At 32.3% G+C, this 16,084-nt stretch overlaps 4 protein-coding genes and 1 long non-coding RNA gene across 5 annotated transcripts; 1 reads left to right on the plus strand and 4 right to left on the minus strand.

The window, feature by feature from the left end:
* Window positions 1–15: 15 nt before the first annotated feature.
* Window positions 16–1,354, minus strand: LOC9322504. Its single transcript, XM_002887935.2, has 4 exons — window positions 1,209–1,354; window positions 1,038–1,126; window positions 321–605; window positions 16–211 (listed from the first exon to the last, which is right to left on the minus strand). The coding sequence occupies exons 1-4, from the start codon at window positions 1,224–1,226 to the stop codon at window positions 157–159; spliced, it is 447 nt and encodes a 148-aa protein (XP_002887981.1). The 5' UTR covers window positions 1,227–1,354; the 3' UTR covers window positions 16–156.
* Window positions 1,355–1,837: 483 nt separating this feature from the next.
* On the minus strand, window positions 1,838–2,963 carry LOC9324045. Its single transcript, XM_002887936.2, has 2 exons — window positions 2,475–2,963; window positions 1,838–2,173 (listed from the first exon to the last, which is right to left on the minus strand). Exons 1-2 carry the CDS (start codon window positions 2,803–2,805, stop codon window positions 2,076–2,078), a joined length of 429 nt encoding a protein of 142 aa, XP_002887982.1. The 5' UTR covers window positions 2,806–2,963; the 3' UTR covers window positions 1,838–2,075.
* A 2,468-nt stretch (window positions 2,964–5,431) lies between these two features.
* LOC9324046 (lysophospholipid acyltransferase 2) lies at window positions 5,432–7,916 on the plus strand. Its single transcript, XM_002886392.2, has 8 exons — window positions 5,432–5,910; window positions 5,988–6,043; window positions 6,219–6,439; window positions 6,529–6,937; window positions 7,019–7,104; window positions 7,306–7,369; window positions 7,464–7,582; window positions 7,669–7,916. Exons 1-8 carry the CDS (start codon window positions 5,606–5,608, stop codon window positions 7,804–7,806), a joined length of 1,398 nt encoding a protein of 465 aa, XP_002886438.1. The 5' UTR covers window positions 5,432–5,605; the 3' UTR covers window positions 7,807–7,916.
* Window positions 7,917–12,647: 4,731 nt separating this feature from the next.
* LOC9322505 (ethylene-responsive transcription factor ERF026) lies at window positions 12,648–13,489 on the minus strand. The gene is given in 2 exon segments (XM_021010318.1): window positions 12,648–13,426; window positions 13,429–13,489. Coding segments are annotated over 2 exon segments (702 nt in total). The 3' UTR covers window positions 12,648–12,785.
* A 1,396-nt stretch (window positions 13,490–14,885) lies between these two features.
* Window positions 14,886–15,936, minus strand: LOC110231138. Its single transcript, XR_002334238.1, has 2 exons — window positions 15,822–15,936; window positions 14,886–15,205 (listed from the first exon to the last, which is right to left on the minus strand). It is a non-coding gene; the product is annotated as an uncharacterized LOC110231138 (long non-coding RNA).
* Between the last annotated feature and the right edge of the window lie 148 nt (window positions 15,937–16,084).

Consider the following 16,084-nt stretch of genomic DNA (forward strand, 5'->3'; position numbering starts at 1 on the left):
ATAAAGAGAAACAACTTAGGAAGAAAATGAAAGCAACTTTATTTGAAACAATATAAAGAGATCATTTATATACAAGCTCAAAACTCAAAATTGGAACATGAGAAATAGAAAAGATAAATGCATCAGAAAATATTATTCGATTCATCAGAAAGTTTTTCAGATTCCCTTTGGAGCCACACCAACGGAGTTCAATGTCTCTGCATTTCGAGGCCTTTGCAAAAACAAAACAAAAATGATAGATTTCAGATTTCTATAAAACGAAATTCTAGTGACTGTTTTTCTTGAAAACTATATAAGTGAAGAGAGGTCACTGAACTTACGTGGTGAATGGGTTAGGTCGAGTGGGATCAGATAAGATTGCTTTAGACTTATCTTGAATCTGACCTACTTTACGTAGCCAAGACTTGTTGATAAATTTGTCAGCAGAGGAAACACAATTTTCTGGATCATCGACTTCTGCGACAGCCGCTCTTCTATTCTTTCTTGTACTGATTGCCGGAGCATGCATAAGCTGCTGCTTGATGCTATGTCCGGCCATAAGCACCGCTAAACCAACAAAACCTCCTATTATAGCCACTGGTGCAAACTCTCCCATTATGGAGAACCTGTTTTAAAAATCCATTGATATCAAATTTTGTGTTTTCTTTTCTGTGGATTTGTTCTGTTTTCATTTTGTTATACTCAAAATACATAAAATAAACTATAGTTTTGAGAACCTCTTCATGCTTGAGAAAAAAATGAAATAACATAAACTGGTAAGGAAAACATAGAAATAAAATTTAATTTCTTTTGTAAGTTCTTTTTTAAGATTAAAGAGTGAACCTCTTAATATATACTCTATACCATACCAATCTAAAAGGAAAAGAAAATGAAATTTAAGATTTACAACTAGATCGAACACTTTTATACAAAATTAAGATTCTTTTATAAGAAAGAACAAATGGAAACATGAAAACAAATCACAAAAATTCTATTAGGCTTGTTGAAATACTCATAACAAGATACTGAAATTGAAACCATATACCAATATCTCTTACTTGTTATATGTTTGTTTGGCGCCATCGGCGACCGTGGTTGTTAAACGACGAGAGCCACCAAATTGGTTTCTAACCGGTCGCAATTGACTCTATAAATTAAAAAGTTAATAGAAATGTTCAAAAATTATATTTACATTTGAATAGACAAGAAAAAACAAAAAAAAAACTTACGGTGATTCTGAAAGCCATTTCGGTGAAAAGTAATTTGCTGAGGAGAGTTAAGAAGCTGGAAGAGAAAAATCCGATTATGTTAAAACCAAAACAAAAAGAGAAAGATTGATTGTATATATACACATTGAGGATGAGACTATTTAGGATCTTTCTAACTACGAATGGAGAAAATTTCAAATGGCATCTTATATTTAGTCATACAGAAATTAAACCTTATCCATTGATTGAAATTTCCTTCTTTTTTTTTTTAGTACCATAGGCTAATAATGTTTAAACATCGAAAGAAAGAAAAAAGAATTTTCTTCCTCTCGATTTAGAATTTTTTTTGTGAGGAAAAATAATATACTAATCCCATTCCACCCTATTCTAGGTTAGTTAGAGGAACGTATAATGAGTCATATATGTTTCCGATAAAATAAAAAGAAAAAGTAATTATGTTAAGACGATCGAAGTGTTACAAATATAGTTTAAAAAATACTGTGCAAAAAAGTTCACATAAACTCTCTGTACATGCTCCCAATATTTGGACCTTGTCTTTGTGACAATTGGGAGCTAAAGAAAGCATTGCATTACATTTTCTAATAACTATCTGAATTCTACTTTAATTTGTTGCATTTTCGATATAGTTTTTGAAATTAGTAAATTAATCAAAACTTTTAAATTTATTCTGTGTTACACTAGATTTGTTAGACATCTATATGATATTATTGTTTAAAGAAACTATCAATGTTTATTATATCCCTTATATATTTATTACGTCTCATACAAAACATTATGAGATGATACATATATCTGATGAGTAAAGTATTAAGTAATAAGACAAAAGCATTCTAGGAGCGAAACAACAATCATTTGCTCTTTAGTAATTTAGACATATATATCATCGCTTTCCTTCTTCTTGTTGCATATCTTCGAGCATTTTTTCATGCATGACTCAAACTTTTCCTCATGGCCTGTTCTCATCACTAATTCCCAAAAGAAAAAGAAAAAAAAAAGAACATTTTAGTTAAATCCAAAATATTTATAGGTTCTTATAGTTTTTAATATCAAATAGACAAATATAAACATAAATAATATCAGTTTTCGTGTTTGAAACTATAACAACAACTTGTAATATCAATGGTTTAATACAAGAAACATACGTATGAGCCAAACATTTAATTAAACTGTTCAACTAATAAAAAAAAAGTAATTTGCAAAGGATTAAGCTAATCTATATACACAGATCAATCCTTAGTTAATAATACGAAGAAGATCCAAACTTACTTGAGCTTTTGCCATGGTGAAAGCACTTCTCAAAAGAACAACCAATCATGCAATATGATGATGATTTTTCTTTTGATTTTGGTGAATGAGAAGGAGATTTTGAAGAAAGATCAAAATCTAGTGAAGAAGAAGGAGAATCAGAATCTGGTGTAGGAGAAGGAGATTCTGAAAAAATATCATCAAAATCAGGTGAAGGAGAAGGAGAAGGAGAAGGAGAAGGAGAATGATGATGATGATGATGATGACGATGTGCCTGAACCAAAATGTTCTCCATTCCCATTGTTACCATCATCACCACCATTAACAAGGCTACACTCTTTGTGTTCATCATTTTTTTTTTTTTTTCTCCGAGACTTATCTTTACTAATTAAACAAGTTTTTTTTGTGAATGTTGATGTTGATTGCTTGGTTGGTTATGTGTATTTATATAGGAAGATGTATGTGTAAGTTTGTATAGAAGGTGATAAGAATTATTAAGGTAAAATAACACATATAGAATTAAATTTAGGTGATATTCCACATATATAATGATATTCGCATAGATATGGTTTACTATTATCTAAAAGGTATAAAGTACTAAATCTATGTTTAATTAAATTATTTCTTGTGATCATTTGGGAAGTATTATGATTTTTATTTGCAAGATAAGTTACTCAATCATGTAGCTTTAATAGTTTATAGATATTCCTCGAAATAACATGAACTTGAGTTGTTGTATGAACAAAATATAAAACTCTTAAATTTTTAGTTTTTGCATTTATAAAAAAAATTAGGAGTACGTAAATCAATCTTTAATTAATTGTAGTGTGTTTGTTGGTAGATATTATGATTTTATTTGCAAGATGAGTTATTCAATCATGTATTTCGAATAAATTCAATAGATTTTTTTCAAATAGCATAAAATATATAAGTTTCTTTCTAAACCTAACATATAATTCTTAACTATCTAGTTTTCACAATTTCATATAGTTGGAAAAAAAGAAAAGAAAGCAAGCTATAATTAATTGTTGTGTAATTATAAGCATGCATTCCGATTGTAATTGTGTAAGCTGAGTTGTTCAATCATATATTTCACAAATTCTAAGGATATTCTTCTACATAGACTTGTATTTAATCTAAACATAATCCATTTTTATTTAAACACTGATTTAAAATATGTATTTAAATATGGTGTTATTGCCTATAATTATAAATGATACTTTAAAGTTTTAAAATTTAACGTTTTTTTTTGTTACTGCAAAATTTTATTTTATTTATTAATTAGTCTGGTTAGACAAAGCTCTCTCCATAAAAAAGGAACTAATCTAGAACCAAGTTGCTAATGAAGGAAATCAAAGATTTTGGTGCCCTTAACTCTTTTAGTAAGACAATCAACACATTGTTACAACGTGTGATAAAAACAATAGAATTAAAATTATAAGAAAATCGCAACTTGAAACCATTCCTAGCTAGCTCTATAGAAAACATATATTGTATAATACGCATGATTTCATAACATCTTCAGTAGTTTTGAGCAATCTGACCTAGAAACCACATAAAGTTTCGTTGCCCAAGGAGGGCATAGAATTTTGGTGTGTAAAAGGGATACACATGACACATCTATGAGGCCCCTTCATATTAACCTGACCTAGACGGCTAGACCACTAAAAGGATTTTCTACTTGCCATGAATAAGCTACTAAACAACAAATCCTTAACGAGATCCCATTACGTAAAACATGGGCTGCTTCTTTGGGTGTCGTCGCTTGTTCTTTTTTCTTCCGGTAACAAATCAAAAACTAACTTACTCCACGTTTTTCACAACATCCCGGTTTCAGAAATATGATGGTGCATGCGCAGATGTTTAAAAAAATTGATTTAGCCATCTATCTCACCAACATACATTTATTTTTCGGTCAATCGTCCTGAGAAAACTCCAAGGTTAAGGGTGCTTAAGCTGGAGCATTTTCAGGATGTGTGACCTTTCGCAAAGTAATTATCGGAACCGTGTTAGTTTGGAAAAAAACACAGAAAAAGATCATGTGGTGATTTGTATGGTCGATAAATAAATCTTTAAAGCTTCCTGAACGTAGCAGACCGACCGCCGGACATGAGTGGGGTCCACGGGCCCGAGAAAAGAAGTAAGTGCTGATCACTGGTAAGGATGGTCGAAGTTTATAATACCATCCAAAAGTAAATTTGATAATTGATCCTTCTCCATACCTACTTCGTTCATTTGTCAAAAGAGATAACCAAAGTTATTATTTAGCAAAAAAAAAAAAACCAAAGTTCTTAAAATATGGAGGTGCTCCAACATCTTTCGAATTAAGATTTATGTTGTTTCATCAAAATTTGTTGTTATAATTAATAAAATTTTGATATGAAATAAGAAAAATACATGAAAAATTATCTTTATTACAAGAAAGTTTTGTATTATGTTTACTCATGTATTTCCTATTCTTGTAATATTGAAAAAAAATCAAAGTTTTTTTTGTCGTATTACATAATTATTAGAGATATCTAATCTAATCATATCATCATTATGATATTCAACTATCTGCAGCATATACAATTATGATGAACAGCTCTAACGAATAATGATTCCATGGCTTAATTCTCTCCGCAACACTCGGATCTTCAACGGACAGTTCTGCATTTATAACATCCCTGCGATAGACATGCTCTCTCTGCAACATTTAGACTACTACGAACGGCTCTGCATGCAGTACTTTATACCTCTGATAAGTTCAGCATTATCAATCTACAAAAAAATTATGTTCTCGGAAACTCAAATTCCATGCCTAATGTAGAAGTATTAATGAACCTTTGCGGACAAAAGACACTTCCACAAAAAAAATTGAAAAGTTTGACAAACATTGGTCTTTATTTTTTGGGTACGAGAATAAATGAGATCGAGCTACATAAGTCGGTGTGTAACATATTATTAACTTCCCATCAGTAATAGATAAAATAGTGAGGGTATTATTGTAACTTCACATAAACCTCGTCAACAAGATCGAAACAAACCCACACGAACTACAAAAGACCCCATCAGAGATTCGATTTGATTCAGATGTCCGAACTGTGCGAGTCGTCGTCGTCGTCGTCGTCGTAACTCAGTCCAAAATCCACAATCTTTCACTTCACACAGCCATGGAATTGCTTGACATGAACTCAATGGCTTCTTCAATCGGCGTCTCCGTCGCCGTTCTCCGTTTCCTCCTCTGTTTCGTCGCAACGATACCAATCTCGTTCTTATGGCGATTCGTCCCGAGTCGACTCGGTAAACACATCTACTCAGCTGCTTCTGGAGCTTTCCTCTCTTATCTCTCCTTTGGCTTCTCCTCAAATCTTCACTTCCTTGTCCCAATGACGATTGGTTACGCTTCAATGGCGATTTATCGACCCTTGTCTGGATTGATTACTTTCTTCCTGGGCTTCGCTTATCTCATTGGCTGGTAAAGTTTAAACCTTTATGCTTTTGGGTCTCTAAATCTTGCTCCTTTTGATCGATTTTGTGATTTTGTTTATGTAGTCATGTGTTTTATATGAGTGGAGATGCTTGGAAAGAAGGAGGAATTGATTCTACTGGTAATCTTTTTTCTCTCCATTTGATTCCAATGTTCGATGATTTGATGGTTTATGTTCTTAGAAGAGTGTGGAGTTAGTAGGGATATTTTAAGAGTTTGAATCTTTTAGATCTTTGAATCATTGTAATTATTACATTCTTTGAGGCTGAATCTTGATTGTGATAAATGTATTATAGGAGCTTTGATGGTGTTAACGTTGAAAGTGATTTCGTGTTCGATAAATTACAATGATGGAATGTTGAAAGAAGAAGGTCTACGTGAGGCTCAGAAGAAGAACCGTTTGATTCAGAGGCCTTCTTTAATTGAGTACTTTGGTTATTGCCTTTGTTGTGGAAGCCATTTCGCTGGCCCGGTTTTCGAAATGAAAGATTATCTCGAATGGACTGAAGAGAAAGGAGTAAGTGTTTTTCTTTCTCATTCTTCGGTCTATGTACTTGTCGTAAAAGGGAGATTCTTGATTTATTGAGTCTTGTGTGTGGATTTCAGATTTGGGATGTTTCTGTAAAAGGAAAGCGACCATCGCCTTATGGAGCAACGATTCGAGCTATATTTCAAGCTGCGATTTGTATGGCTCTGTATCTCTATTTAGTACCTCAGTTTCCGTTAACCCGGTTCACTGAACCAGTGTACCAAGAATGGGGATTCTGGAAGAGATTTGGCTACCAATACATGGCGGGTTTCACGGCTCGTTGGAAGTATTACTTCATATGGTCTATTTCAGAGGCTTCTATTATTATCTCTGGTTTGGGTTTCAGTGGTTGGACTGATGAAACTCAAACAAAGGCGAAATGGGACCGTGCGAAGAATGTCGATATTTTGGGGGTTGAGCTTGCCAAGAGTGCGGTTCAGATTCCGCTTTTCTGGAACATACAAGTCAGCACATGGCTCCGTCACTGTGAGTAACAATGCATATCATGAGATCCTAAAGATTGCCATATTTTATAAGCCGTTTAACCGTTTCTTCCTTTTGACACAGACGTATATGAGAGAATTGTGAAGCCCGGGAAGAAAGCGGGTTTCTTCCAATTGCTAGCTACGCAAACCGTCAGTGCTGTCTGGCATGTGAGTGCTCCTTCCCTTCCTTGTTATACTCTCAACTCAGATTATGTTTGGGAAGTCTTGAAAAGTCGCGGTTTTTAATTGTTTACGGCGATAAAAATTAGTTTTACTTGCTCGCACTGCGAATTCTGCATAAAGATTCAATCTTTATGTGCCAAAGAGAGTAATCAAAATCTCTACTTGTTTTTTTTTTTTTTTTGGCAGGGACTGTATCCTGGTTACATTATATTCTTTGTGCAATCAGCATTGATGATTGATGGTTCGAAAGGTACGAGACTCGCCTTCATCTTTCATTAGTGTTCTGTTTTGATTTCAATTTCGGTAAATAAGTATCTAAAAACTTCACCTTTTGCATTGAACAGCTATTTACCGATGGCAACAAGCAATCCCTCCGAAAATGGCAATGCTGAGAAATGTTTTGGTTCTCATCAATTTCCTCTACACAGTATTGGTTCTCAATTACTCATCCGTTGGTTTCATGGTAAACACTCTTCCCTCCGGTTTTTTCGCGTATCTTGCAACTGTTTTTTATGTCAAAAATCTCTCATTTCTTGGGTAATTTTTCAGGTTTTAAGCTTGCATGAAACAATCGTCGCCTTCAAGAGTGTATATTACATTGGAACCGTTATACCTATCGCTGTGCTTCTTCTCAGCTACTTAGTTCCTGTGAAGCCTGTTAGACCAAAGACGAGAAAGGAAGAATAATGTTGTCTTTTAAAATCATCAACTTTTTGGGTTTTTTTTTTTTTTTTTCCTCTTGGACCGTTTTATGTACACAACAGGAGAAATAATATTTGAGTTTATTTTTCTCCTTACCAATTTTCCCCCAAAACCATACTTTCGATTTGTTTCTTTAAAACGCAAGAAATGGGACAAAACAAGATTTTAACAGATTCTTCTCCAACACAGTGTTTTTATTTGTTTAATACTTTAGAATTTAGATAAAGCCATAAGAAAGGATCGCTGTAGACATTTTATGAGAAATTAAGAATATTATCATCTTAAGACTACATTTAGATACATGTTATCGATTTAGGGAAAACCGAATCTCGAAAAGAGTGGTTAAGGTAATAAACAGAGTCATTAGGGGACAATAATTAAGGTTAAAAAGTTGTTAATCTTTGTTTAAGTTAGTGTAAACACATGCCAGAAAGACAAACGTTATGATTAAGAAACATTAGCGAGATTGCGAGACGATGAGTGGACCATATACATTTATATGTAATCAAGTCACATCAAAGTATATGGTCGGGAACTTACTTTATACATAATCACATTACTAAATTCTTGTAACAAAAACCAATTATATTGACAAAAATAGTTTCGATTATAAGGTTCACCTAATTATTTGACATGTTTTAAGTCTAGGTGCTCTTCTACGGACTAGTTAGCACTTAACGCGTATTAGAACATTAGTTTGGTTTAATCAAATTATACATCCTAAAAAAGAAAAAGAAAAAAAAGCACATGAATGGTCATGAGAATGATATGTATAATATAACAATTAGCATCGATTAGATATCTTTAAAAGTATTGAATGAAGATCTAACTTTTGGTTTACTAAAGTAAATTCAAGAGTGATTAACTGCATGGAAAAGTTATAATGAGATATGAACAATCAACAAAGAAGAAAAGAGAGACCGTGTCGGCCATATGCACCACTTTTTTACTTTTAGTCAACAAAGCCATGACAACAAAAATCTAGTACTTATCAATTTACTTCTTCTTCTTTTTTGACAAAATTATTAATTCAAAGTTTTCTGCTCGTTCAAAGTCCATGCTAAATCGAATTTCGGCTAGTCTTGGAGCTCGGAATAATTCTGACATTTGTCTTTCATGTTGTAAGACATAAGAAAAAGAAAGTGGAATTTAAAGTTTCGAATAATTACTTCGTACGTAAAAAGACAAAAGGTACAAAAACGACTATGTATTTTTCAAGTAGTCTAGAGTCTAGACCAACAAACATCTCTCGTTCATTTGAAACTAAATAGTTGATTAGTATTAGTAATCTAATTGAAAGTGTCATGCGCAAAATCAAGTATATATGATTTTAGCTATAGTCTTATCTAAATAGATAAAGAAGAAACTAGTAATTTAGTGTATATTGTTAGTAAAACAATTTTCTTGTTGGATTAAATTTTACTATGCAGTCACGAAACCGACTATTGCACACTCACACGGCGCAATTTACCTCCCCCTCCAATAGTTTATAGTTTGTATTGGAAACAATATTGTTCAACTTCAATGCTTTAATTTTGTTGTTTTGCTATTTCATATATTCCATTATTTAACTACTTGTCGTGCATATAATTCATAATAATAAACTGACAGTCCAAATTTATAGTAATCTACTAATTTTGTTTCAATAGCTAGGGGATGTTATGATGAAACCCGTGAGTTTATTGACAGACAAACTAGCAAAAACCCACTTGCCCACAAGTTCTTGGCAAGCTAAAAACTAAATCATATATTGTGGAATATCAATTAGATTTACTCTTGTAGAAAATTATTGACTTATTATTTTTAACACTAGATTCAGTGTATTATTCACAGATTTGATGCAATAATTATTATTCTATTTAAAAGAGAAACAACTTTAAGCCTACTATGACTTCGATCTTAGAATTCAAGGAAGGACGGAACAATTAAATTTCGCTACAAATGGTCACTTTTTCATGTCGACTCACCAATATTCACACTCAACAAATAAATCAAGACCAAAATGGTAACATTATGCTACTACTACTCGTCATTTAGAGTCGACAGAGACTTTCAATATGAGTCAAAAATAAAATAAAAACTGTGCAAAAATAAAATTTTGGCCGCTATTTGAATCTTTTAGAATTATAAGTGAATGGACCCCAGCGATATCGAGAAAGATATGTGTTGTCTCCTCTCTATCAAGATAATTAATAAAACACAAATACTATAAATATTGCCCTTTCCTTATCAATCTTCTGAACAATAATAATACTAATAAACACAAATGCATAAATATTGCGCTTTCCTTAATTATCAATCTTCTGAACAATAATACTATAATAGTCTTGTTTTGTTCCTCTTCTCTTTCTTTTGTTAAAAAGTTGAGTTATACTGGAAAAAATGATGAGGCTTGACACAAAAAAATAGTACTATATTATACTATAATAATCTTCTGAACAAAAATAATACTATAATAGTTGTGGGCAGTCTTGTTCCTCTCTTTACTTTACATTTAGTTCGTGTTGTGTATATTGTCCGGGCTGCTCACTTTATGTACAACATTCTAGGAAAGCTCTCTACTCTTTCTTATGACGAGAACTTTGTCATCGATTAAAACCGCTTGATTTATTTAGATTGCAATCTTTGAACCAAAAGTTTGTAGTGGTAGGAGATTTTTTTGGATCTAAAACATTGTTTGTGGAATTTAATCTCCCACTGATATTTTGATAATCCGACGAGTTGACCAGATGATCGAAATAAATTTAGTTGAAATTTTTTGTAAGGGATATTTTGGATATTCAAATTAAAGCACGTAGTAGTTTGTTTTTAGGTTTTCTCTTCTTTTTTTTTTTTTTTTTTTTTTTTTTTCTATTTTGCTTTCATTTGATTAAAGAAAAAAAAATAGAAACTTCAAAAGTCAATGTAAAATCCACATCGAAAGAAAATTGATGTCTTTCCACATTGAAAATAAACCACTATAAATTTTATTTTATGTGCCTTTTAATTTTTTTTTTCATTATTTGAAGATTAGATTTGGGATTCAAATCCTACCATCAAGTTAATCTAGTTCTCTTGGGAAAATTGATTTGATTAGACAAAATCTTATACTTTCCATCCTATTCAGAAATATATATAGCTAGAGTGAAAGATGTAATAACATGTTTTTTTTGGTTAATGTCTTTCTATCTGCATGACCTCATTAGGGCTGGCCAAGAATGATTCATGTCTCGGGACTATTTCAAATAATCTTTTTTTTTTTTGTCACGGGACTATTTCAAATAATCTATGGAAGCATCTTCCTATGTAACCAAAACCTTCGTAAATATAACTGAAGTATAATATATTCATCAAATATTACTTTAGTATAATATTTTTATATGATATCTTTATAGATTTGTATATCGTAAAGTGGCATATAGATCTATTGAATACTTTATGAACAGGTAAATGCAATTATTTTATAATTCTAATTAATTTTATTAGGAAAGGTAAATAATTATGCTTTAACAAAAAAAAAAAAGGTAAATAATTATGAGTTATTTGCCATTAATCAGTTTGATAAAAGAATGACTATCATCTTCGACCTTTTGGCAGTTTAAACATGTCAAATGGTCGGTTTGAAGTTGGGTCAGCCTAGCCAACAGAAGTAGTAGGCTACTCAAAATATTTAAATATAAGAAGTAATTAATTAAAAAAATTCTTAATCTTATATTTTGGGTTAGATTCAGAAATAATTAGAAAAATATTTCTAATAAACATATCTTTTAATTTTTTTTTGTGTAAGAACTTTTCGATGATTCGATGCCAGCATCAGAGTCAAGTGTTGAGACATGTCAAATTTAAGTATTGAATTTTTGTCATGACACTGCTTTTTAGCGTCAGACACGATGACCTGAGCATTATATAGCATTATATGCAAATTTATACAATCTATATGTTAAATATATCTGAGTGTGTGAGTATATGTTGAAAACCTATGCTAGTCTTAAGAATGATTCAACTAATACATACATATATGAATATTGCCATTCAATACTTACAATAACTTTATTTTCTAAAAGCCAAGACGGATGTTGTTTGTCAGCAATTCATACAATACAAACAAGACTATAATACAATTTTTTATCATCAGATAATAGTGGTTATCAGCAACCAAAAGATGTTACAAATTAGACAATAACCTATTTGATTCATTTTATTTTCCTAATGGAGATGAAGTAAGAAAAAGTAAGAAACTTAACTTATTTATGACTTTATATATATATATATATATATATATATCAATATATGCTTAAACATACATACAACAAAACAATTTTATCAACACAAACACGAAAGGAAAAACAATTCAAGTACTTGAAACTTCACTAAATACTAAACAAATTAATTCCCACTCAAAGTCGTCTCTTTCTCTGGTTATTGTCCTGCATCCCAAAACAAAAAATCTTTTTCTGCTTGATGCATTTAAAAAAGGAAAAGAAAAATGTGTAATATGTATAAAAACAGTTGGAAATTTCACCGAATGGGTATAGATCTGGAACCATTCAGTTATACACAAAACAAAATAATGTCACTTAAAATACCTTGACCCATCAATCTATGCACATTTCTGGATTTTTAAGAACAATGAGCTTTTAGTATCAATTTTTGATCTTTAGATATACGAAATTAGGATTGTATTCATGAAGTTGTTCATATAATCAAAACATAAGAGACAATCACAAGAAAAAATGGGTAGATACACTACTACTAAAAACCCTAATCAAAAATTCAAGAACTCCCCAGAGCCCTAATTCAAGAACACTCCAAAGACAAATGTGACTAAAATTGTTAAACATGATTTGTCTTCTTAAATCTTGAAAAAGTGGAAAACATACGATTATTTAACAAATCATCTCAAACAATCATTGGGAGAAAGAAACAAATGGCTCGCATAAACGTGAACAAAGGATCCAACAAGAAATTAAACAGATATCAATCGATCAATAGCTCCACAAGCTCTCTCCATCAGAATTTTCCGGCGAATCATCTGACGGAGGAGATCCCATCCACGGAGGAGCCACCATCATCCCTTTGGCCATATCCGCTAGCAAACCAGGCATGTTCAATAGCTCTTCTTCATCCACAAACCCCATAGTTGAAGATCCCGCCGTATCACAAACTTCCTCTTCCTTCTTTTCACCTCCCTTCACGGCCGCTGCAGCCGCACCCCTAGCCGCAGCAGCTGCGGCTGCAGCGCATCTGATATGAGCTGCGGAAGAGGAAAGGGGACTGGGGTAAGATCCCACGGAATCCGGGAAGTTCAAGACGGTGTCTCCACCTTTAAGAGCTAAAGCCGCCACGTCATAGGCGGCCGCAGCCATCTCCGGCGTCGTATAAGTTCCAAGCCAAACACGTGTAGTCTTCTTAGGCTCTCGGATCTCGGAGACCCATTTTCCACTCCGGCAACGAATTCCCCGGTAAACCGGACGCTTTTTCCGGCGAGAGATGTCGGCGTCAGTGGCCATTAAAGTATTAATATCATTACCACTTGTAGTAGAAGTAGGAGCCGCAAAAGAAACAGTAGGAGTGATAGTATCAAGTGGATAAGGGTTTTCACACGTGACAGAGTCAGAGAGGCTGACGATGAAGAAGAAGATTGGCTTCTAGCTTTAGGTTCAGTGATAGGAGTTTTAGGGTCAGCCATTTTTGTATAATATATAGTATATAAGTGAATTTTATATGTATGTTTGTTATATATAAGTAAAATATATATATATAGATGTGTAGAAATAGATTAGGGTTTTAGTGAAAGAAATTAAGGTTTGTTATGAAAATCAAATTCAACAAACATTCCACTAAGAAATCAATGGTGTAAAATCACCAACAATTCCCACTTATAAATGGATGGTGTAAAACATTTATGTGGAGACCACCATCACTAAACATCTCTATATTTCTTCTCTATATATACCATCAAATTCATTGTAAAATGTACACCAAAAAAGATCACAACAAAATCAATGCAAAAACTCTCTCTATTTTCTACTTCTCTCTTATATTGATACTTATTTCTTAAGTTATAAAATCATTCGAAATACGTTTTCACAACAAGGTTGTTAAATATGAGATGAGAGTGCGTTGTTATTGCGTGGGGTTTCCCTAAAGTGTGTTTTGTTTGTGTTTGTGTTTGTGTTAGGTGGGGATTTTTTTTGTAATAGCTGTAAGAAAGTAATACTACAATTTTAATTTGTTAATTTTTTTTTTACGAAAATATTTTGGTTTTTTTTGTTATACTCTTTATTGATTCAGATTTTGTTTTTGTTTTTTGTATAATCAATTAAAATGGATGACATCTGGACATGTCTGTGACCGGCGGCGATTTTTTTTTTCTGTAGACGTCTAATTAAACCCAAAAAAATTTCAGTCAAACATGAGAGAACAATGTAACACTTTCATGTTCATATCAATTTACTATTATTATACATACTGATTTGTTTATGAAGTTTTTTTTATTATTTTTTTTCCTCATTCATGATGTTTACAAAATTTGCAATTTACAGCTATCATTTTAAAAACAATCTGATTTTAGATCCTAGATCGAGGCCCAATAGCCTAGTATCTCATTGGTTATCACTTATCCCCAGCTTAAGAGCATGATTATAGGTGGGTTCTTAGAAATTGCTCTTAGCAATATTTAAGTAATTTATTTATAAAAGTGATTGTTAAGAGATAGTATTTTTGAGTTAAGATTTTTGTGTGATTAATGGTATGCTCTTAACATGTGGTTCTTAGAAAAAAAAATATTAATATAAAAATACAATTTATAATTATAGAAAATTTATTAATTGTTGCAAATTAAAAAAAATTAAAACATACATGAGATACAATTTATAACATAAATAACATAAACCACAAATGTTTTAAACTTGATTTCTGGAATATTTTTGTCCATATATGCATAGCTCGATCACGAAGTCGAATTCTTAGTGGCCATCATATCGACGAGATTTGAAGGCATTTCTATAGAATTTTTGGATTAAGTAGCAAGATCAATTTTTGGATGAGTATAAACGTGTGTGGTATGAGTTTGTGAGAACAAGTGAATAAGTGACAAGAGTCAAAATCTATTAAAAGAGTTTTTGGAATCCCAAACAACATCCAAAAGTTGGGATCAAAGCTCACAATTAACAGATTTCAACAAAATCGAAATCCCTAGTGATTTTGATTTTAAACCAATCTAAACTCTTGATCACATATAAACATAAAAGTCATCTTCAAGGTCCAAAAACCTCGATTTTACATATGCTAGATCGTCTTTGTGCTTCCCGCTCTTGTCGCTTATTCTCTTTCTTCTTTGATGCTCAGGATTGGGATCCACCAGCTTCATCTTCATCTTCATCTTCACTTCCACTGATGTTTTCTGCTTCACATATACCCAAAGAATATTCGAAGGCCAATAGTTCACTTAACTCCAAGACCTCTCTAATCTTAAACTACATTCATAGCAAGATACATGACAAATGAAACAAAAAAAGTTATGGACTATTCTTGAATAAATGGTTTCGAGTTTAGACCTGCAGCAGAAGCTAGTAAGAGCAATGAAATCTTCAAAACAAAACATTAAAATAGAATGGCTGAAAAATTAGCCAGAAAACAATGTAGGAGAAAATACAACATATTATTGAAGACTCACTAATCTGACCAACAAAACTCATCTTCCGAGTAAGTCTATGATTAAAAGTAATTCTAATCATTCATTATAGCAACCAAAACACATTCAGGTCAAGTGAAGAGAGGTCAAAGCAGCTATACATTCATACTAGTAATTGACATAGCCTTGGATTAGTGTGACCGCTCAATTATAACTATAAATCTGCAAACTTTCTTATTCAATTTAGCAATAGAAGATGATCAATTATGAACTAACCCTAATCCAGAACAAAATTAGAAAACAGAGTAATCAAATCCAATAACTCAATCCACCACTATCCAATGAAAGTCAAAACAAATCCAAATCTCAGAGAGAGAGACAATACATATCCGTAGAGAAACCTAGAAGCGAAAGGAGCAGTGGATGCATCAGAAAGTGCAGCGGTGGAGATGATGAACTAACACCGGAACGACGGCGATACCTCCGATTTGAGTCTCTGGTTTTCATTCTCTCGATGAAATCGCGCGAGAGAGAGAGAGACAGAACGCGAAAAAGACTTTTAAAAAAAAGCTCTTTTTTCCTTTCTCTTCATTTACCACGCTCCAGTCTTTTCTCGACACATGTCCGCCTCTTAGATGGAAAAATGTT

Source organism: Arabidopsis lyrata, assembly GCF_000004255.2.
Source record: "Arabidopsis lyrata subsp. lyrata unplaced genomic scaffold ARALYscaffold_2, whole genome shotgun sequence".
NCBI lineage: Eukaryota > Viridiplantae > Streptophyta > Magnoliopsida > Brassicales > Brassicaceae > Arabidopsis > Arabidopsis lyrata.

Coding starts and splice junctions, on each gene's coding strand:
- LOC9322504 (XM_002887935.2), bottom strand. Junction 606..1,037: donor GCCAAACAAACATATAACAA/GTAAGAGATATT, acceptor TTTTTAAAACAG/GTTCTCCATAATGGGAGAGT. Junction 212..320: donor CGACCTAACCCATTCACCAC/GTAAGTTCAGTG, acceptor GTTTTTGCAAAG/GCCTCGAAATGCAGAGACAT.
- LOC9324045 (XM_002887936.2), bottom strand. CDS start 2,805: ATGATGAACACAAAGAGTGTAGCCTTGTTAATGGTGGTGATGATGGTA. Junction 2,174..2,474: donor TCACCATGGCAAAAGCTCAA/GTAAGTTTGGAT, acceptor TTTGGGAATTAG/TGATGAGAACAGGCCATGAG.
- LOC9324046 (XM_002886392.2), top strand. CDS start 5,606: ATGGAATTGCTTGACATGAACTCAATGGCTTCTTCAATCGGCGTCTCC. Junction 7,105..7,305: donor CCGTCAGTGCTGTCTGGCAT/GTGAGTGCTCCT, acceptor TTTTTTTGGCAG/GGACTGTATCCTGGTTACAT. Junction 7,370..7,463: donor GATGATTGATGGTTCGAAAG/GTACGAGACTCG, acceptor TGCATTGAACAG/CTATTTACCGATGGCAACAA.